We start from the raw sequence: 22343 nt of genomic DNA on the forward strand, positions 1-22343 counted from the left end.
TTCCAAAGATCCTGAGACTGATCAAGTTGCTCTTCACATTTTTCCTTTTCTTTTCTTAAAAAGGAGAAGACTAAAGTCCCTGACACTTGTTCTAAGGTAAGATTTTTGCTTCCAGTCTTAAACATACTTGCAGCTCTTTTTCAAATGTTCTCCACTCTTTAACCCTTTTTTAAGATGCTGTCCTCTTAACAGGGCTACAAGCAGAGCTGCACAGTGGGGAAGTGCTCTCTCTAATCTCACTTTATATTGTTCCACTTAGGTTCAAAATGCACAGAGCTCTTTTTACACAGTGCTGCCACAACAAGGCACCTCATTCAGTTGACTGTCCATAGAGCTCCTGAATTATAAAGCCACCCTCTTCCTAGTGGAGTCCTTTCATCCAGCTGGGATGGACACCACTGTCTAGTCTCAGATGGAGGATTCCAAGACTGCCCCAGCAGTTAAGTAGCATCCAGCTTGCTAAGCAGCCCAGATGCCTCTGCTCTCATTACTAATCCTCTTTGTTGTTAACAACTTCTCCAACTGAAGTAATGTGCAAACCTCAGTGATCAGTGTGTTTTCTTTCAGATCTTTGCTAACACCATTAAACACCATAGATCTAATGACCCAGTCACTACAGGACCACGTGTAACACCTGCCTGGTACCTGCAACTAAGACCTGGTTGGTTAGTTTTTAAACCTACCTATTGTGACTCTGTTACATCTATATGTTCTGTTTCTTACTTTAGTGCTAAATCAAGTGCCTTGAAGAATTTAAATACACAACATCAGCACGTGACTGTAGCAACCAAACCTGTAACCTTATTTAAGGAAAAAAAAAAAAAAAAAGAAGGTAAGATTTATGTGCCCATCTCTACTCTCATTAAGCTACAGACACTGGTTTCAATTACACTGCCTTTACATTCCTGAGCAAGCCCCATCAGCACATCATTTCTCCTGACTGCAATCAATAACTGACCAAGAGACCCTGGAATTACTGGGGTCATCTACTTGGGACTTGGAGTGTCAGTGTTCTATCAGCTTTCTTTAGGTCCTCTGGAAGCCCTTTTGCAATAGAAACGGGATTATTTCAAGAAAATCCCCATCCCTTTCAATACAGCAGCCACAGCTTTAGTTTTGCTCCCAGGGGTTATCAGAGTCAGCTGCCATGAAACCACAAAAGACTGGGCAGCTGGAGTGAATGAAGCTTCATTTTGCAACAGTTCACACTTACTGTGCTGTCAAACATGGTACTGCAGGACATACAGCAGACTGTGTATCTCCTCCTAGAAGCCAACTACCTTTCACAACAGGAGTCATGGAATGTACCACTTACTTATTATCATTGTTTAGACTATCCGTCGGCTGCTGGTACTGCCCGTTCATTCTGCTCTCTTTACTGCAACACACACACAAAAATCCAGTCACTTAAAGCAGTGGTTCCCAAGCCCAGGAAATAGGTTTTACATGACACAGCCTGTCTGCTGAACCCAGGTCCTTACTGAAAAGCACAGAAGGCAGCAGAGAGGGGCTGCTGATCTGGATGCTCAAGATGCTTTATTTATTTAATCAGTGCTACATAAACCCCACCATTTCTCCTCCTGGCTGGGGCTTCAGTGCTGCAAGTACACATCTGTTTATGTCAAGCATTCTATCCCAAAAGCTTCCAAACAGGTGAAGATTTGTATTTTAAATCTGGAAAAATCTCTAATTACATCAGTCCTTTCACCTGCGATGGGTCAATCATCCTGGCTCTGATATAAGTTCATGTTGCATTTTGACAACAGCAATAGGATTATGCTGTTGATTTCACAGCCAATGAAATTCAGATTCCAGAACTATGGCTGTTGATTATCCCATCTATATTCCATTATGCTTGATACCTTTTATCAGCACAGCCTGTTCTATCCAAGGAGAAGTTACCACAGATGAACAGGGAAGTCTCAAAATCTCCAGAATATACTGGAACAAACCATATATTCTTAATATAACACAATTTAACAGAGCGTCAGGGTTCTCCTTTCTTTCCTGGCAGAATCATCTACTTTTCTCTGAGGGAGAGGGGGGTGGCAGGATGGGTGAAGCTTGAAATTACTGCTAAAATTTTAGCATCAAATAGAGCCCCTGTGTTAAGAGCTGCCATGTTTTGGGGCTTTCTGCATTGCTTCAGACAGAAATTAAAGCTGAACATCCTCTTGCATATTTGAAGGGAACACCTGACAAATACTCATTAACTGAAGTGATTAAATTCCTTCCATAAGGGTATATTTGTATAAATCTCATGTCTTTCACAAGCCTGGGAGGTAGGGAAAGTCTGTTTCTGTTTAAATACCCATTAGAAAAAGCTATTTTAATCTGGACTCTGTTTTGGGGTTGTTTGGGTTTGTTTTTCATTCTTGAGACAAAAGTTGAAGGTCAAGCCAAAAAAACCCAGATTTGCATGTGTGCAGGAATAAAGAGGAAGGATTTTAATAACTTCAGGAATATTAGGCTAGGGTTATGTCCAGTCTGCCTAATTCCACAAGATGACTGGTGGTTGGACATGTGGGACCAAAGCAGGGATGTGAATCATAGAACCACTCAGGTTGGAAAAAAACCTTGGGATCATTGAGTCTAACCATAGAACCATGAAGGCATGATGGATCTGAGTCTATAAACAGAACATGCAACCAGAAACATATTATATTTTAAAAAAATGTTTAAATATAAAGCCTTTTTTGGCACACCAAACTCAACAATTTATCTCCAAATCAGTTTAGAAAAGATGCAGAGGTCAAGAAGCTTAAGGATCATCCTCCCCACTGTTCTATAACCTTGATTCAAAGATGTTCCATGGTTGCACATGTATGACCTGGTAAACAGTTCTGTCCAGGTTCTCTGGGGGGTTTGGAACTTGGTACACACCTGGAAGCCATGAATGGTGTCATGTCCAGCTCCAGTGGAAAGGAGACATACGTAGTGATCTTTCGCCTCAGTTTGGCTGAGTGTTCAAACCGCTGCAGAAAAGGGGAAGAATTTGGGGTTTCTTTAGAGAAAGGCTCAGTTTTCTGTCTTTTTATAAATATCCTAAGCTTAGGAACAATAAAATGAAAGCACATTAGGAGTCAGTATCCAGGGATCTTCCCAGATTTTTTTTCTACCAACTATCTGGGCTGGGAGCCCTGTATAAATCCTAACACATTTCCACCAGGAAAATAAAGCAGTTTGTGGGGGAAAAAATACCATATTAATTAGAATGTTTACCTTAAGACCTAACAAACTTGCTCCCAGCTGACACTAAGAAAAATATACACTGAACAGAGAGAGCACACAGAGTCTTTACCCAAATCCTTGTTTATTTGTACTCCACACTGCTCAGATATATGGCTGCTGCCTCCACTAGCACAGAAAACTGGAGACAGACTGTGTGTCAGAGTCACACACTTATTCCACCCATCCAGTCACCTCAACTGACAGAAATCCAAGCCTACACAGGAACACCCATTCAAATTAGGGCAAGAATGGAAGATGATCATCAAAAAGCCTTGTCCCTTCACCAAAAGGAGCCTGCAATACCCACCGGCCTCTCCTCAGCTTCTTGATTGAACATTAAATGGAAACAGGAACAAACACCAGAAAGAGATGAATGAGTTTCTATTTAAAGGCAGCTTCTCTCCCTGTTTCTCAGAAATTCTGCTCTATTTACACTTCAAGTTAATTATTTTCCAGTTGTGGTGCCATAACAATTCCCTAGCAACAGATCCAGACGTGAAAAGCGGAGACTTCTCCAATTCTTATCTTGTGTGTTCCTTTTTTGCTTTAACACATGAAATGAAATGTGCATTTTGCACAGACAGGACAACACCATCCCTTAGGAAAAGTAGTTTATTTTAAATAAATATTCTTCAGTCATTCTGGATAACAGAACTACTGAGCTGAGTGTAGGAAAGGGGCTGAGCACAGCCACATTGCCCTGCCCAAAGAGCAGAATCACCTGGGTTTATCTTGCTAACTATTCTGCAATGAAAAAATAAAATGAAAAAAGAAAATAAAAATGACAGCCCAAGAGCCCCAAAACTCCCCCAAAAGCCAAGCACTCCTGACACCTCAACTCATGCCAGAATGCTCTCCAGGGAGACCACAAACAGCCACAGAACAGCCAGGCTATTATCTTTGGCATGTTTCATTTATGCAACTCCAGTTGCAACTGAAGAACTGCAGGACCATGGGGGTGAAAATCTGAAGGCATGATTGTCCCAAACAGTCTGAAAAGGCCTGTAAATTACAGAAGAGGAAATTCTTTCCACCTGTGACACCTTTTTCCAGTTGAAAGCAGAATCAATCTTCTCTCACAAATCCAGCCCTTCCTCTAGCATTCTGGTTTCATGTCATGACCTCTGCATTTCATTAACAAGCTTCTGAACAAGCCAGATTTTGAAAATAGATTTTAAATCACTGCTGTGCTGGGCAGGGAGTTGCTATGTAATTCAAAAACTCCAAACTACAATAATTTCTTGAATAAAGTCCATGACTTGAGACCATGACATCAGAGTTACAAGGATTATTAGATTTTCCAGTATGAACACACTGACCCAGCTTAGAGGGCTACTGGAAAATAAACCAGAAAAACTGCCTGGATGTTGCAGCAAAGTGCACCATGTGCTTTGCCATGACAGCTACAAGATAAAAGTCTAATTCCAATGCTATTAAAGTTACCCAGGTGTTTTATCCAAGTTCAAAGGTTAGAAACCTTGTAAGAATTAAAGAATCGACCAAAGTCTCTGGAGGAAAAGGCTGGAGTTTATGTTCTTTCAATTCACCATTCCCCAACTGGAAAGAGAAGCAATACAAGCCTTCCTTTGCACACAGCATGTTGGCTGCCATTTCAATACCCATTTCCAGTCACCAGAAAAATGCTGGTTTTATTTATGTAGCTGGTGTGACACTAGTAGCATCACCAGAGAAGCAGTTTATTGAAACACTGGTCACAGTAAGAGCTGAGGCCAGTGATCACCGGTTGCTGCCTAGCACTGAGAAGACTCTCTTGTCTGTCCCAGGAGACACTCAAGACCTTAGAGGTCTGCATGTGAAAAGCTCAAGCAGATCAAAGATACAGTTAAATTACTGTGGTGGCTGCTTCTACAAAGCCCTGTGGTCCTTTTCAGGGACCCTTTGCCTCTTGACACAGAATGACCTTCATCATCTGCACCAGCTGCCTTCTTTGTACCACAGTCACTCTCTTCACATTTAATACAGCAATTGTACAGGACTAAATTACCTGAGGGCACCAACTATGACATTATCTCCCATCACTGCACCTGACAATCTGGATTGGAAATGTCGGAAACAACACCACAGTTGGGAAGATACAAGAAGCCTTCTCCTCCATAGCAACCACTAACTTTTTCATGCTTTTCCTTCAACACAGAACTCCTCTGTGACATTCCTGTAGTAGAATTGTAGGGTAAAAATTTCACCAGGCAGGATGAGTAATAGTTAGTGGAGGCTGGTTTCTACTGGTTCAGGTACTATACCAGTTTTCAATTCTGTTTCCAGATTCCAATTAGTTGGGTTCCCTCAGACATATTGCAAAGCTGTATTAAAATGTAATGCTATCTTAATAGAAAAATCTAGCTGGGCATGCAAGCTGTTCTTTATAGTCATTTATATCATAGAAGATTAGTCAGTGAAAGCAGACTGTACGTCCAGGGATTTAACCCATCCTCTCAGAGAGGAATACATGTCCCCTGCTCTGCCTATCCCCTGTGAACTTACTTTGAGATGAAAACAGGCCACAATGGGTAACTTCTTCATAGTGAGTTGTTTGGTAGATTCCTGGTAGCTATGGCAACCACTACATTTGATTTTGGCACTGCTTCCTAGATGTTCTGGCCTTGTAAACCTGAAAAAAACATCAAAAAGCAAAGGGATCAGACAATTTTCCACACCTGCTGAAAGCACTTCTTTTGCTTTTACCTTGGGGTCACTGGCACCACAAACAGACAAGAGTTCATGGCATTTAAGTGTCATTTTATAAAAAACCCAACACCTACACTAATGTAAAGTTGCTCTGCTTCAGAGATCCAAACCTGACATTTATCACTGCTCTACTTGGGAACGTTGCACTGAAATGCATCAGCACCTAAGACAGGAGCTAAATGTTAGTTCATCTCCTTCAACAGGACAGCTCATTTTCCTACAGAAAGCAAAGATCTTTTGTTTTCAAAACAAAACAAAAAAAAAATGATATGGAAGCACCAAAGCAAGATGCCACCAGCTGTGCTCAGCTGCATGCTACCCACAGGACACCCTTCTAGCTTGAAGCCTCCAGGCCCAGTATCAAAGCTCTGAGACAGAAAGGGCTGTAAACACAAAGTTCTTTTCAAAACACAGATATCTTCCAAGAAAACCCAAGTGTTGACAACAAGAAAAACCTCTTTCAACATTTTCAGACAAAACTGCTCAAGGGAGCTATGGGAAGAGACCATCCAGAACAGGGAACTGCTTGGACAGAACACACCACACCTCTGTGTTCTCACAACACACTCAAGCAAAATATCTCTCACTTTTTCCAAAATTGTCAGCACAGAAAAGCCCAGGAGGATGGACTGCCTAGTCTGCTCCTCCAAGTTTAGACTTCCACAGGGCAAATAAATCATCTGCCCAGAGGCTGCTTTACAAGTAGGGTTTTGAGATGAAGTATTTTGGAATACAATTGAACATTTTCTATTAATGCACACAAAGGCAACAGGGGATCAGGTGATCACTAAGGCTACTTGTCTTGTTCTGCTTATGGCCAATGCAGCCTCCAGCACCAAATGATCACCACAGCCCTGTGGTCTCCCCTCTTGCTTGACTGACAACATTTCCTTTACCTAGCCTGTGTACCACCATTTTCTGGTTGGTTTGTTTGGGGGGTTTTAATTATTATTTTTTCTTTTACATATTCCTGCTCAATTCTCCCTTCCTCAAGCCAACTTCAAGCTGCATGGCCACACTGGCTGATCTGAAGTCACACCCTTTCCTCGTTTTAATGTAACATTCAACCTGCCTGCTCATTTTTGGGTAATAACCTAGACCTATCCTTTTTATCCACTTGAGTTCAACTTCTTTCCAGAATCCATACTCTTTGTGGGTATCTTTGAACCTGGATGTTTTTCCTTCCCTATCATCTCTCTCTACTAATCTCCACATTGAAGAAAATCACCAAAATGTGACCAGTTTTGCCTCTTGATGTATTCCTGCATCAGCAATTTCTCATTTGTACTAATTCCTCATTTTCTTAAAAACAGAGATCTTAACAGTAACCAAAAGCTTACAAATCAGGTATCAGAGCCTATAAATTTTTATTTCAGGAGGATTAGCTTTGCCCTGGGCTACAGTTTGCCTCTTCCAAATATTTTCAACAAACACCTGCATTTGGGACAAGAGGATGACTAAGATCGGCTAAAAGATCCAAGTTAACCGTGGATGAAGACATGACATTCTCTCCACTTGTGTCCAAGATGCCCCAGTTTCCTGCTCAGAATTACCTTTTCCTTTTTGAAAGCTCCATTCCTGTAATCTTCAATGCCACCCCTGCAACTAAGCTGACAGGAGCTGACCCTCAGCTCTGCTCAGAACAAGATCAGATTCATACCTGGTGTTACACTGTAGACAAACATTAAATGCGCTGTGAACTCTTTATGTGGAGACAGGCACTGGTGGTTTTGATAATTTAAAACTATATTTCCTGGCAGCAGCCAAGGTAGATTTGTTGTGCTTTTGCATTGCAGAGCAACTGGTTTTGATTGCTTATTGCTAAGCCTCCTGTTGCTCTCCTTTGCCTTCTCCCTTTCTCTTACACAAACCACTAAGAGAGGCTTAAAAACACAGTGTGGGGGATAACGCCTTGACAAAGCATCACGTCACTCCCACTGCTCAGTGCCACCTGAAGAAGAGAACGAAGCCCAGCTCTTTCTACCCCACCCAAGTGGGTTTTGCCCCGTTTGGTACCTTCGCAAGCAGTCTGTGAGGGTGGTGGTGCCTGAGACGTGGCTCTCGCCGTTCACCACGCTGCCATCGCTCCCCGGGCTCAGCGGCCAGAACGGGGTGGAGGAGCCTGGCAAATCCAAACTGATGTCCCAAAACGGGTCTATCGTTGTGGAAACGCCACTGGGAAAAAGAAAACAGTTTAATACCGGTTTAAAAGGTAGTAAAATGAACAGTCTTGACTTGAAGGTGCACGCCAGATACTTAAACGTCTAAGAACCACGGGATCTACGTCGCCCCTAGAGGGCACTCAAAGATGACAGAAAATACACTTGCTCCAGGATGTTTTCCCACACCTGATTGCTCTTCTGAATATTTAAATCCATGTGTTTTAGGAAATGTATGTGCTGTACTAAATGCCAAATACATGCATTTACTACACTCACTCACTGGAGCCCTGTGACTCAACGTGAACGAGCTGGGTTACTCAGAGGTAGAGGTATACACCAGTATAAACCAGCAACCTCTATGACAACAGCTGTGTGCCAGCCACCCAGTTCAGAGGCCCGGTTTGCTAGTCAAGACATGGAAGATGGTGCTTAAGGCTACTGGGATAGAAGAGCCAAAGGCTTCTGCTACACAGAGGTGCAATGAAATAAGCTTTGAAGTTTTCACGAGCATCTCCTACAGCGTTTGGAATTTGAGAGGCCAAAGAATAACTGCATGAAGAACAGTGAGAGTTCTTGATGAGCTTTCTCTACAAAACAGCTGAGGACAAGCCAACAGCTAGACCATGGAAAAAGCTGCTTAGAATTTTAACTTGTATTGACTCAAACCTTTTCTTCCAGTGTTTACATTTTTAAGGGAAGTCTAGAACTTTGGGGTCTAAACTCCTACTTTGGAAGTATTTTCTGTTTGTACTTATTAGGCTTATCTTTTTGACTTCTCTCTTTCTCTAAAACTAGTGCCTTTCACCCTGTGATCTCATGAAGCCTATCATGTTCTGCTTTTTCTCCAGCCTCATTTGTGCAAAACTTAGCCATTTTCAAAAGAAAACTTTTGTTCAAGTTTCATCAATGCTAATATTGTGTCATAACACACCAAGCTTTTTATTATAGAAGGATTCTGTGGCTCTGTGAGGCAAAGAAACAAATTTCATACAGTTTCCTTACAGTAAATAATCTGCAAATCTCTCCAGGAAATAGGGAATAAAGGCAGATCCCAAAAAGTGCAGCACAACAGCCCATTTGCAGGACAGCATGTCAAATTATGAAGAATGCAAGACAGAACAAAACCCAAGAACTCTAATTTCTGCACTGTGGCAACACCAAATGTCTTGAAAGAGAACTCAACCTGCTCCAGCACATGGAGCAGAACAACAAATACATTTTTCCTCACTCTTGTAAAACATTTGCTTGCTGGGCCCTGGGATTACATTAGTGTCAGCCTCTTTGAAACCTCTCCTGATGATCCAAGAGGCTCCTAAATGAAGGAAAATATGGTTGCATATCAGAATTTTCTTGAAATGTAGTGGAAATTGCCTAATTTCAAAACCAAAGAGATCTTGGAAGTCTTCTCCTCATGAACCTGGAGAAGAACAACCTTTTACAGACTACTAAAACTTATGTCCATGAGCCTGTGGTACTTTCCAGGTACCTTTCTTGGTGTGTCTTAATATATCACAGTTCACCAGCAACTGATTGCATTTAGCTGACGTGGTATTTAAAGAGTTCTTGTCTCCCTGGAATTTTCCTGGTATTTTATTGGCATTCAAGAAAGAAGAGATTCAGTGCAGTGTTGCACTGGAGGATGTGCAGCTTCAAATCAGAGTGCAGGGGCAGAAACAAATTACTTACTGGCAGACTTGACAGGTAACATCAGACTGCAGTCCGCCTGTGAAGATTTGGTCTATGATGCAGTTACAGTGGTTGGGGTTGTTGGCCTTCTTCCCATTATCATCACCTGGAGGAATGCAAACACAGACTCAGAAGTCAAAAATCCTCTCAGGGAACAGTGGTTTGTCTTGGACTTTGTCTTCCGTAACTTTTTATACCAGAAATTTATAAACAGACTGCAAGTTCACACAGCCAATACTAAAGAAAAACAAGGGGAAAAGAGGAGAACTCCTAGCAATGCACAGAATGTAATCTGAAGGGTTTAAATGCAGTGAGCTCCTGGAGAGGTGAAGCTTTAAGCCACACCAGCTGCCAGCCAACCCCTTTTTCAGGGGATGGCCTGATCTCCCTTTACAGATTTGCTTTGCAGTATCTGTTGGAAAGATCAGTTCCTAAGATGAAGGAGATGCCAAGGTGGCTCATGAACAAGACCATTTAAATTTTACTTCAAGGGCCACCCTGTAATATTTCTATCCAAACAAACAGCCAGATCTTTACCACAGAAGCAGAAGCTGCTGCTCAGGCAGGGCATTCTATGGCACCTTAGTTCCCTAAACAAACACAGGGGAAACGTCAGCAGATGCTACTTTTTAATTCTATCCCAGTCAACTTCTGAGAGTAAGAGGTTTGTTAAGAGCCATTAGCCTCCAGCCTGCTGTCTGCATCTGTCCTTTCAACAGAAACATCCACCTTCCCTTCAAGCTTTCACCAGTGAGAAAATGAAAGACGCCCTTATCTTAAGAGGGAAGGCAAGTGCTGTGTCTTCCTGCAGCTTCTTCAGAGACATGACAAGCCTCAAGGTTCCCAAGGGACACAATGAACACATACCCAACTTTTAGGCATAATAAACTGTCACTGCAGGTCTCAGGAGCACAATAACTCATTAAGCAAATTCAGCTTTCTTACACTAACCAGAGCATTAAATAACCAAGAATTTCTTGGTGCAACTCTCAGCTTTGAAGCACACTCCCCATTCCCAAGAGGTCAACTGGAAGGGATGCACTTTTTATTTAATTTCCAAGACCCTACTGCTTATACTCCTCAGGTAGAAAAGATGCAATTGGTTTTGCTTTGTAACCAGACATGCACCTGCAAACTGTTTCACAGCACCAGCTAATTATTTTGTAAAGTAACCCCTTAAGATGTCTTCTGATCTCCTACAACAGAAACTGCTAATACAGAACCAAGTTTTGCCAGATTTCCTGGTATCTTTAACTTACTCAGAAGTATTTCAGCTTTAGACTTCTCACATCAGAGCTTCTACTCACAAATAATTAATTTCTAGTCAAGTATGTAGAAAACACACTTAAAGAAACTAAAAGCACAGGGAAATACCCCACCACTTCTCTAGTGTCTAAGGTGTTCTAGGCAGAATCTCCTTGCAGCAGAAAGGAATGAGGACTTTTTTCCCCCAGTGAAGCTTTAGAAGCTTGTTTTTATCTATGCTTGTTTGTAAAACTCCAGTTTTCCTTTTTAAAGAAACAAGATGCAACTGCCACATCCCTGTAACCTCACCATTTGAAACATTATCTCCCTCTGTTTGTTTCAAGGGGGCAGAGGCAGGGAAACAGTGTCCAGAGATTTTTACTGGTCCACAGGTCAAATCCCTGTTGGAGGCTTCTATAAACAGCCAGTTCCACCTACAGAAGAGAACCAACCCTCCCTTTTCAATTATACAAGTCAATTAGGATCAGTGATGAGAGGGTCTCAGAAGCATATTCCTACAAGCTTGTTCCCAGCAAAACAGGAGAGTATTACCCACTCAACATTATTTCCCATGACATTTGGTTGGAGAGGAGGAAAAAAAAAAAAAAATACCATTACCACCTACTCACACTTGTCAATATGTAACAGATGCTGAGAGGAGGTATATTGTGCAGCTGAGAATTAGAGGCTGCTAGATCCTTGTGCTCAAGTTAAGGTTCCCTTCTACATTTCTGTCCTATAAAGTAGGTTTCTGTTTTTAAAGCTGGTCCTAACTCCTACTAGGGAAATCAGCTTTTTGAGAGAGACTGGGCAGCACAAGACTAAAAACAAAGACTTGAAAATACATCAATGTACACACCAATGTCATTATGAGAGTGGCAGAAAATCGAGTTTAAGAGTTTGGATTCAAATTAAATGCAACTAAAAAAACCCAACACAAGTTACCACTTTATCTGTGCAATAACTAAGCATAATAACTTGTATTCAAATATAGATGCATTCAATATACTACTGAGGGTAAATCATACATAATAACTGTAAGAACAGCTGCAGATTACTTTTTAACATTGCTTTTGTTTTTGAAATAAAAACTAAAGCTTTGCCTCCAACTTCCATTATGTATCTTAAATGAGAAAAAGGAATTTTTAAATAGCCAGATTTTAAAAGGGGCATTTATCAACATGACATTCATGTTGACTTTTCTGTTTTATTTGGGCCCTCAGTGTTCTGAATGTGTTTTTCAACATGACATGTGCTTGTTATTCTTTATGAAAAAGTAGCATACACAGAAATTTATATGGATCATAGGAGCTGACACGTTTTGCAAGCATATGCTTTATGGGTTCCTAAGAATATCATGCAGAATTCACAGGGCAGGAGGTTTCACTCCCAAATCTCAGCATAGCTTTCTTTTCCTGTCATGATACCCAGCACCAGTTCTTTGCAGCAGTCCTGGTTAGAGGTGAATGCAAATGCTACAGGAAAACCAGAAAAATTTATCAGTTTTCAGGCACTACTCTTTGTTAGATGACTGAGTAACATGGGATGAATGAATTTAGGATAAAAATGAAGGACTACTTCCATTTTTTTTTATTTTGCTTTTTGAAGCTTTGTGTACAAATGCCCATCTCCTCCACTCTCTGCTGCTTGACTGTTGTTGCTCCTGCAATAAACCAAAAACCCCTGTGATTTCACTGGACTTACTATGAACTTCTAAATTGCAGTCTTGCTCCATACGAGAAAATAACAACTCTGGTCTAAGTTTCTCCAAGGCTGAATGTCTGAGATGATCTAGTGAACTAGCAAGTATTTGGATGATAGAATCTCACTGTCCATGGGAGTCTGCAGAACTAGAACCCTCAATTTCTTCCAAAGCACTGATAATTTAGATGTATCTGTCATGTTGACTAAAAGCTGACCTAATGCTTCACACACTAGGCAGAAACACCCATAATTTATATTCCTATAACAAATTAAGAGCTCTGGAACTCCTGAAGGAGCTCACATGAAGAGGGGGGTGTACTTTGTATTTATTCTTCACAGAAGAGTCTAAGAAAACATGCAAGAAGCAACAGATCAATGTCTGATGGTTTTCAGCATCTTCTGTACTCCAAACATTCAGACAGCAAAAAGCAGAGCTCTTAATGCATTTTAAAGAGCCAAGTCAACACATATCAGAGGCCAGGGGGATGGTTAGACTTTAGGACAAAGAAGGTGACCATCACCTAACCAGCAAGGCTCTTTATAGCATTCCCCTGGTCAAAAAGCTAATATCTGAGGTGGAGTCAGCTCTGAGTCTCATTCAGAAGCTTTTGTGGTGAGAGGGCCCACAGATGCCAACATCCAATGACACTGCAGAACTCTGTCCAACCAGCAGGAGAGGTGGGAACAGCACTAATTGCAGGTACAACTTTAAATGCTATTTATTTATAGCAGCAACGTTGGAAAAGAGTTCTGACTCAAGAAGGCTCTTGTTTTCCAGTTGGAGTATGCACTTAAGGACAGACCTTGGGCACACTTGGGGTGAACAGTAGAGGAGATGGAGTAATTTATAGCTTAGCTTTTCTTTTTTTACCCCTCACCAAAATGCTACTTCCCAGTTAGTCTATCTTTCTCCAGCTGCTGGAATGAAACCAGTGATGCACAGGCATGGCAAGTCAGAGCCCTTTTCTTCAGAGCTATTTTCTATCACTCCAGCTGCAGAGAAGAGCTCTGGTAAGTGCTCAGAACACACCCTGCACAGATGCCACAGCCCAACACAAGAGAACTGGCACAAGGAGAGCTAACATCACCCCTGAGGCATGATTTACATATGGGTGATCATACAGGTATCTTGGGCTTCCAAAACTTCACAGATGCCACCAAAACAAAATATATATTCAATCAGCACTAAAAAAAACAACCAACTATGGCACAGCCCATAGATGAATCTCAGGGCAGTTCATTTTATACTGGGCAGGATGTAGTATGACAAAACTTTATCTTGAAATGCACATCTAAAGAATGTATTTCTCCTCATTTAGGGAATGAGAGATATTAAAAATGAGCACTCACAGCCCTCTCTGACTTGCATTAGGACACTTCCTAGAGAGCGAAGTAAATGTTCTGGAAAGGGGATAAATGACCAATGTCAGCTAAACAAACACCACTGGATATTTATACATTCTTACCATAAGGAGCACTTCCATTTACTTTGGTGCCTGAAGCCTTGGAGATAACGAACAGCATCCAAAAACTAAGACTTTCAGACCAAATTTTCCCCACACTTTATCTTACTTCACTGTGTATTAACTGTAGAACTCGATTACTACAGACTGGAAGCTTTAAAAGCTTTTTTGATTCAGTAAGATAAATATTTCATATAGGCAGGGGAGGCATCATTTGCTTGTTGTAGCTTTAGGATGCATTCTCACTACTAGCAATAATATTTTCACATATGTATGTTTCACATGTGTGAGTCTGTGTGCAGAGAGAAGTGTGTAACTGGCAAAAGTTTCTCATTACTTAGCAAACTACTTATTCCAAAAGTGGTTTATCATGACCATACTTGAAATGCTGGTTTAGATGAACTGGTTTGGTTCCCACACAACCACTTCTTTTAAATCACCTTGATGTGGTATAGATTGTTTACTGTAGCTTAAGAAAAGCCCATTCATTCAGAAACAGAAATGTAAAAGCCTGGGTGCACAGACATCAAGGATCTGTGGATGCCTTCCTAGTAGTGCTGCAGTACCAAGTTATGTCCATGCAAGGAGCTCAAACTTAACAATATCCTTTAAATATCTGAATTTCATTCCTTGTATCAAACGGAAATGGTACTTTTGCCACAACTTAAGAGAGCTCAGAAGTGAAGGTGTAAAAACCCCCAATACAATTCAAGCTGACCAAAACCATTATGAAACTTGATACCCATTCAGAAGTCAGTGTTTCCAACACATCTGTGATACCCAACTGGTAGTAAAAGGATCCCCACACACCCTCTTTCCAAAGTCTGTCTAGCCTATTTTTTTCAAAGTTTTAGGACACATCACTGCTTCATTTTCATTCAGGCTAGAGAGGCCAAAAGGAACCAAAAATAAAGAAACTGTTGAGAAAGCTTGGGTTTGTTGGTAATTGCAGATAGATTCTTCATTTAAAGCCAAACCACACTTTAAGAAAAAAAGCCTTTTCAGATTCTTAAACTGTTTGAAAAAAGTGCAGAGACCTTTATTGTTGCAAGTTTTTTTCTTTACAATTCTGAGAAGAAAATATTTATCCTTCATTAATTCATTGGGAAGTATAGAAAAAATACAAACATAATTTTCTATCAAAGATGATTAAAAAGCTTCAGGATTTCTTAGATCAGTGCTTCCAAAACTTGTCAGGAACCATGAAGTATTTCTGCTTGCAGCTGAGTATTTTCACTGTTAAGAAGCAAGAGGATAGACTATTGGGAGAGACTCTGTTCCTACAGTACTTCACCACTCGTTTCATTAGGCTTATTGCATTTCAATTAGTGATTGTCAAATGATAGACACTAATGATTACAGAAGAAATGTTCTGTTCTCCAGTTCCTAGGAGTACTCTTTTTGGAGAAGACTCTTCCAGAGGACACCTATCATGAATCTCAAGCACAACTGCTACCATGCAAGACTATCTCCAAGATAAAAGCAAGACCTCAAAATGTTTCAAATCAGCAGCAGCTTTCCCTTTGACAGTCCTGTGATAACCCAAAACCCAAACCTCTAAGTGCCTTTTCTAAGAGCCCTAGAAGAAACTTGAGTGCCTCAAAGCTTATTTTTAGTGACTAAGGGTTTGCTTGTTCTCTAGTATCAACCCTACTATATTGCCTTACAATAATAGTAAAAAAAAAAAGTGAATCAAGCTAGATCAAATACTGGCAGATGGGGAAAACTTAAGTTCAGATGTAGTTCAGTTAGCTAACATGAAATAAATACTTTCATAAGATACTACCAAATCAAGACTTGGAGAGTTCATCCCTACAACCATGTCACTGGGTACTTTTACTGTACTGTATGTACAATTATATACAGACTAGATACCAAAACCCATTACTGTTTTTTTCTTATTCACATTTCTGTACGTAATTGGGCATCATAAATAGAGTAGAATAATACTGAAGCAGAAGAGCCTTAGCCTGTCCTATGTTATTTTCATCAGGCCCATGACACACTGAGCAAGAGTTCTAACTACCTCCAGTATAAATAGAATTAAAATGGCAATTTAAAAGAAAGTGACTCACAGCCAGTAAGAGAAGAACACAATGGTGATTCAAATCAAGGTACAGGCTTGTCTGCTTCTAACTTCAGGTCATTTTTGACAGTGGGAATGTTGTTGGTTTTTTTTTAGTTATTTCTAAATCTTCTTTAAGTGAACTGAACATCTTAAAGGGAATTTGCTCAGGCTGCTGCGCGGGGAGACGCTACACTTGATTTTAAGAAGAGATTGCTCTACCTCCTTTTGATCCAATATTCCTTGTTGATTGAAGACTGGGTGCAAGCCTTACCTTTGCAGTGTCTGTGCAGCACATCTAATGCAGCAATGAGGAACTCGTGTGCATCTTGTTGCTCGTACCCTGCTAAATGCCGTGCGTGAGTCCATACCAGGTGCAATAACCTATATGGAATGTGAGGAGATCGGTGCCCAGAGTAAAACTGCTCAAAGCAAAGAAAAGGACATGACTGTTAACAAGTTACACAGCCTCAGTGCATTTAATTATTAAAAACTTAAGCGAGTGCAATTAGTCAAATAAATGTAGACCATTTAATTCTGATGGGTTTAATAATAAAATACAGAGAGACAGCTTTTTATCCCAGACTACTGGAGAAGTGATCTCAGAACCGAGCACCTCAGTTTTAACCCTTGAAATTCTTGCATTTTGTGATGGATTAGCCTAAAATAAAATTAAAATAAGAAAAAAAAGGAGGTGGCAAACAACACTACTGATACCACTGGCTTTTATTAAAATAACCCAGGGAAAAACTAATTCCTACATTTGCAAGAGATCAGTTTTTTGCTAACAAATTACATGCCCCCTCCAATCAGGACAAACACTGAAGATGAGACTGTCAGATGCCAGCTGCCACTGAACCAACCCATGGAAACTCTCTGCATCCCATGGTTGTGCATGATCCTATCTTATGGAAAAATTCACAAGCAGGACAGCAGACCCCAGCAGTATTGGCCTTTCACTGTAGAGCTACCGCAGAGCAGGGCTTTAGAACAACTTCATCCAGCACAGCTGCCTTCAAGAGCTTTATCCACCTGTCCTCAGCTGCCTGTTACCTTCCCTGCAGGGTGTCACTGCCAGAGTTCTGGTCCTGGACCAGCTCCTGCATCTGCTTCTTAATCTGCTTCAGTCAAATCCTGATGAGCTGGCAACTGTAGCGACTGAAATTGCCCCAGGTGATCCTGCCAGGAGTGTATTAGAGAGTGCACAGGCAAACTATTCAGTCAGCAAAACCGTGATGTGAAACACCACTGAGGGGTGACACACAGCTGGGGAGGTAAATCAGCACAGAACAGGAGGGCAGGTAACTCCCTACAGAAAGACGTGGCTTTTTTTGTAAATTAAAAACCAGCCAGGTGCCACTTTAAAACAACAAACCAAACACACCCCAAAATACCCTATTCTAAGGGTCTTATGTTTCTGTGGGTTGAGGTTCAGCTCCTTCCTTTACCCCCTCCATTTTCACTCAAGTATTACTGCTTCAATTCTTTTACTTTCATGTTCCTGGGTCCTCACTTCTGCTGCCAGTTTTGGCATCCAGAGTCTCAGACTCAAGTCCTTCTTGAGCAAACTGACTTGTCTGTCTGTTCATCAACCCCTGCACTGTGACACCAGTTCCAAAAGATGCTTGTGGTGTCCGTGCAGGGAGCCCAAAAAGATCTAGAAGAGTTTATTCACTCAAGCTTCAGGTTGTATTTCACAGGATATTCTATTATCCTAGATATCCTATTTCATAGGATAACTGGGCTTGATACAGTAATAGGCTGGACTTAATGATCTCAGAGGTCTTTTCCAGCATCAATGTTTCTGTGATTCTGTGATTTTGTTTTTAATAAGTGAAAATTTCAGTCATTTTGCCTTCCCTACCCTTTGGAAAAGCTGTTTGCCAGCAGAGGCTGCCTGCAACACCAAGATAATGCTTTGCCAAGATCCTATCAAATCCACAGCAGTTTATTTTCAGTTCTTCTTCCCAAACAGAAGACAGTGAGCAGCAAATAGAACAATAATAAGATTTAAAACCCCAGCAGTACCTAATTTCTCACTCTCATTGGAAAAGTGGGCTTCCTTCCCCAGCCTTAAGTTTTTCCCCGCCCAGTCTCTGAGCATTTTATGTATCAGTGCAAGCACAGGCACTGTGCTACAAACCTGCCTAAGATAAAACATTGGATTTTAACAGAGAGGTAAGCAAAAGGCAGTGCAATCTTCTCATCTAGTCCTCACATCTGTAGGGGTTTTCAAAAGGGCTTTAATGTCTTTCCTTGCAAAGAAATTTCTTTACTGCAAGCTCTGCTTTTTCCAAATAAGAATATATACCTCTGCAACCAAACAACACAAAATGCTTCTATAAATAAAAAGATCAATAGTTAACTCTGATGCCAACAAGAATGACACCAAGGGACTGGAGCAGTAGTACAGTAATTGAAATCTGCTGAGGCAGCTGCTGCTCAACATAATTCAGGGAGCTGCAGCAATAAAACTTCTTGGTTCTGTCACTCCTTACAATTAGTCCCAGAGCTCTCCAGTCATTTTAACCAACAACACTCTCCATAATTACTCCACTGCAGACACTAGACCTGCCAGCAGATTTTACATTCTCTTGTGCTTCATTAGGATTAGAAGAATCTAACAAGAAGCTTTATCAAATTATTAGCTATAATCACAAAGAAACTAGAAACACACCTAGTAAGAATGCTGCTGAATATATGTGTGGGGAAAGTTTCACTGTTCTAATACATTAAAAAAGAAACAAAAGACTCAGAGCATATTCAATAGAAATATTAACTTGAATGTATAAAACATCCGTCCCATCTCACATCCCATTGTTGCTGGGAAAAAACAGCCTATCAGAGCTCTCCCAATCCACAAAAAGGAAAAAAGTCCATGTAAAGTCTCATTCAAATAATTATTATACAAAACTGTTCATTAAAGTGTACAAATATAAATACTGATGTATTTGCAAGTCACCTTTAAAAGACTTCAACAGCTCAATTCTTCCAAACATGACTTAAAACAATTTTTGTTTCAATTTGTTTTCAATACAGCAGTATTTTATGTTGGAGAAAACTAGTTCAAGCAGTTTGAAAATGCTTGGTAATAAACCACTGCTTAATTGCTGTTCCAGGGGGGAAAAAAAAAAGTAATTAAAAAACCCACCACTATTCAAAGCTTCCATTTTTATACACAACCCAAGTAACAGTAACTTACTTTCTTTGCACTTAGACCACTTGCTCTTAGATTCTAAAAGGGAGAATCTATAGGTGATTTAGAGGATTCTAGGCTGTGTGTTCTGTGTTATTGTTACCAAGAACACACAGAAACCAGTCAGGTTTGAAAAATACCAACAAAACACCACACACATCTGCTCTTTCTCCTCCTCCTGCCCGTATGGAAGCTTTCCAGTTATGTGAACAGATAAACCTGATCTATCCTGCATGTGTATTAAGTAAACAGTTACTGCACTTTGTAATCTACAATTTATAGTCATAAAGCCTGTCCCAGGCTCCAGTACAATTTGAGAAGCTAAAACCACCTCTTAGAAATTGGTTCTCAATTAAGACTTTAAGTGTATTGAAAATTTACAAGGGATGAAGGGAGTGGGTAATACATGTGTCTTTCCTAACACCTGCTGGAGGTTTCCCAAAGAGCAGTGGTTCAAGGAGTCAGAAAAACCCTTCTGCTTCCACAGAGTGTATTCTGTACTTATTTCAGAGAAAAGATTTTATTAAATGGGCACAAACTCTGTATTTTCCATTACAAAAGGCAAGGCCTCTGTGTATGTAAAGAGCCTTAACCGCTTTTTCTCCCTTGCACCTTTGCTGTGACTTATTTTACACACAAGCCATTTCAGCAGTGTTCCATCTTGAGGTATCAAAGCCATAAATCCTCTCATTCTTCTTCCTTTTTGTCCTCACTTCCCAACTCTCCATGTAGTTGTGCTGTGCACCTTGGTAGGCTCATGAGGATGAGTAATGATAGGAATAAAGCAGGCTTTGTTCTTTACACCTCTGAGTGGATGCACTGCATTCTGCTCTGTTCCCAGGTACTCTTGCTATTCCAGTCACAGAGCACACTGAGATACAGATCCACTAATCCTGCCATCCTGAAAGGCCATTCTGTGAAGGATTTAGATAAACCTTATGGTGTAGACCATCTTGAAATTAATTTTCATTGGCAAAGCAAGACTAAAAGACAAATACCAGTACATAAAAAGTAGTGCACAAACCCTTTCAGCCCAAAGGCTCAATGAACGGATTCTGTCAGTTCTATCTTCCCTCTGTCCAGTTTCACCACTATCTGTTATTCCCAAATCCTTTTCACTCCTTTTCTTATGCAGTGTAATTCATGTCATGATTCTATTGAGAAACAGGTTTCAAGTAGCACAAATGAGAATGTTAATTGATGCAATCAGGTATTTTTAAAACAGAGATTCAATGCTTGGCATGTTTGCAAGTAAAGCTACCAGGAAAAAAACCCCTAAATTCTGAGAACCATCTGACACTCATTACTCACCATCAACCTACTCCAAGGTAGAAGAACTTTGCAGCTTTCTATTTATCATGGAGAAATCACAAAACCTACATAACTAAATGATCTCAAACAAAACAAAACAAAAAAAAGGGACAAGTGTTTTCTGTTTAAGAAGCAAAACATGCTTATTTATGTATAGTCAGCTTCATTTAATGTTCAAAACAGTCTCTCTTTCTCCTGGAGAGTTCTCACTGGCATGCATTCACCAGATCCCCTGGCATTCCATTTGCCTCAGATCACACCTTCAGAAAAGAAGGGTGGAGGGGGGTGAAGTTAACCCTTGCCCTGATCATTTGTCACTGAATAAGATGCCTTGGGATAAGTACATCAGTTAATCCCGCTGGGAAAGTTACATAAAAACAAGACAGAACCTGAACCAAAGTTTCCCCAGTAATTGAATTACAAAGGAATTCTTAACCATAGCACTGAAATCTCCACCGGTTAGATTTCCTTCATTCAGACCTCATCTCTGCAAAGACAGCAGTTACGTTCACCGTAACCACTGCCTGTAACTGGGACATGAAAGAGGATTGGTCTGATCCAAAAGTGCAAGAGTTTGGTTTGAATTCTGAAGGTAGAGAAATTAAAACTTGCTGGGAAACAGGATTTTACAATGAGTGCAGGCAGAGCTATCAACATAACATGGTGTTTGCTGCTTGCAAGTTCAATATACTGAGTTGGTTACAGTTCTGCTTGTGGAAAACAAAGCTCTAGGTTTACTTCAAGGTGGTTCAGTCACTTTTTGTTGTTGTCCCACAGCATATAACTGAAATATTTCAACATGAAATGAGGACAGAGACTGCTGTACTGCTATATTCAGTCTGATGTCACAGATATGGGTCTTCCCTCATTCATATACCCTCACATGGCACAATTATTAGAACTAATGCAAGCACAGGCATGATTAGTGGGAATCTCAGCCTTAATTCCTGAAGTTGTGTGTGAAATTAAACTTGATTACAACTGAAACTAAGGTGAAACCTGGATTTAAGCCCCATTTTGGGTAACAGCCCATTCTTTGTTACGTGCTTAGCAAAAGGTCTTCCTCAACAGGGCTCCACATACAAAAATGGAAATAAAAAACATTACCTAGACAGTCTTGATCTTTCCTCCAGCCCCTCAATTTGCAATGTAATGCTCATTTCCCCTTTCCCAAGGGATCTTTTTTAAATGCATGTGTGTAAACAGAATGCAGTGATACTCATCAGAATGAGACTTTATACCACAATTTGATGAAAGGATAACATGATCATAATAGTACCTTTTTAAAAATAAGCAACTAGGTTTCTACATTAACAGTGTACAAAAACTGGTACTTCTATGCCATGACTGTTTGTTTTTTATCTAGGCAGACTGATTATTTCCCCATTTAACTGCACATCTGGTTTCAATAATGCTGCAGCTGCAACCTATTGGTATGCCTGCCTTTTGTTTTTACCTCCTTTCCTGACAGACTCAGGAATAATTGAAAAGAAATAAATCAAAAAATAAGAAGTATAACATGTAACTAATGACTGAAAAGCAGAATAAGAAGCTGCAAATTCACACAAGTGCTG

General features: G+C 40.4%; 1 protein-coding gene across 9 annotated transcripts in view; it reads right to left on the reverse strand.

The window, feature by feature from the left end:
• The window catches only part of USP22 (ubiquitin specific peptidase 22), a 92157-nt gene that overhangs the window by 3447 nt on the left and 66367 nt on the right, over nt 1–22343 (reverse strand). For all 9 annotated transcript variants that reach the window (XM_051632132.1, XM_051632131.1, XM_051632124.1 and 6 more), the window contains 6 exons: nt 16537–16684; nt 9786–9891; nt 7954–8112; nt 5734–5860; nt 2884–2975; nt 1316–1378 (listed from right to left, as the gene is read on the reverse strand). In XM_051632132.1, coding sequence (XP_051488092.1) covers nt 1316–1378; nt 2884–2975; nt 5734–5860; nt 7954–8112; nt 9786–9891; nt 16537–16684 — 695 coding nt within the window. The remainder of the gene's footprint in view (nt 1–1315; nt 1379–2883; nt 2976–5733; nt 5861–7953; nt 8113–9785; nt 9892–16536; nt 16685–22343) is intronic.

Source organism: Apus apus, chromosome 14 (genome assembly GCF_020740795.1).
Source record: "Apus apus isolate bApuApu2 chromosome 14, bApuApu2.pri.cur, whole genome shotgun sequence".
NCBI classification, from domain to species: domain Eukaryota; kingdom Metazoa; phylum Chordata; class Aves; order Apodiformes; family Apodidae; genus Apus; species Apus apus.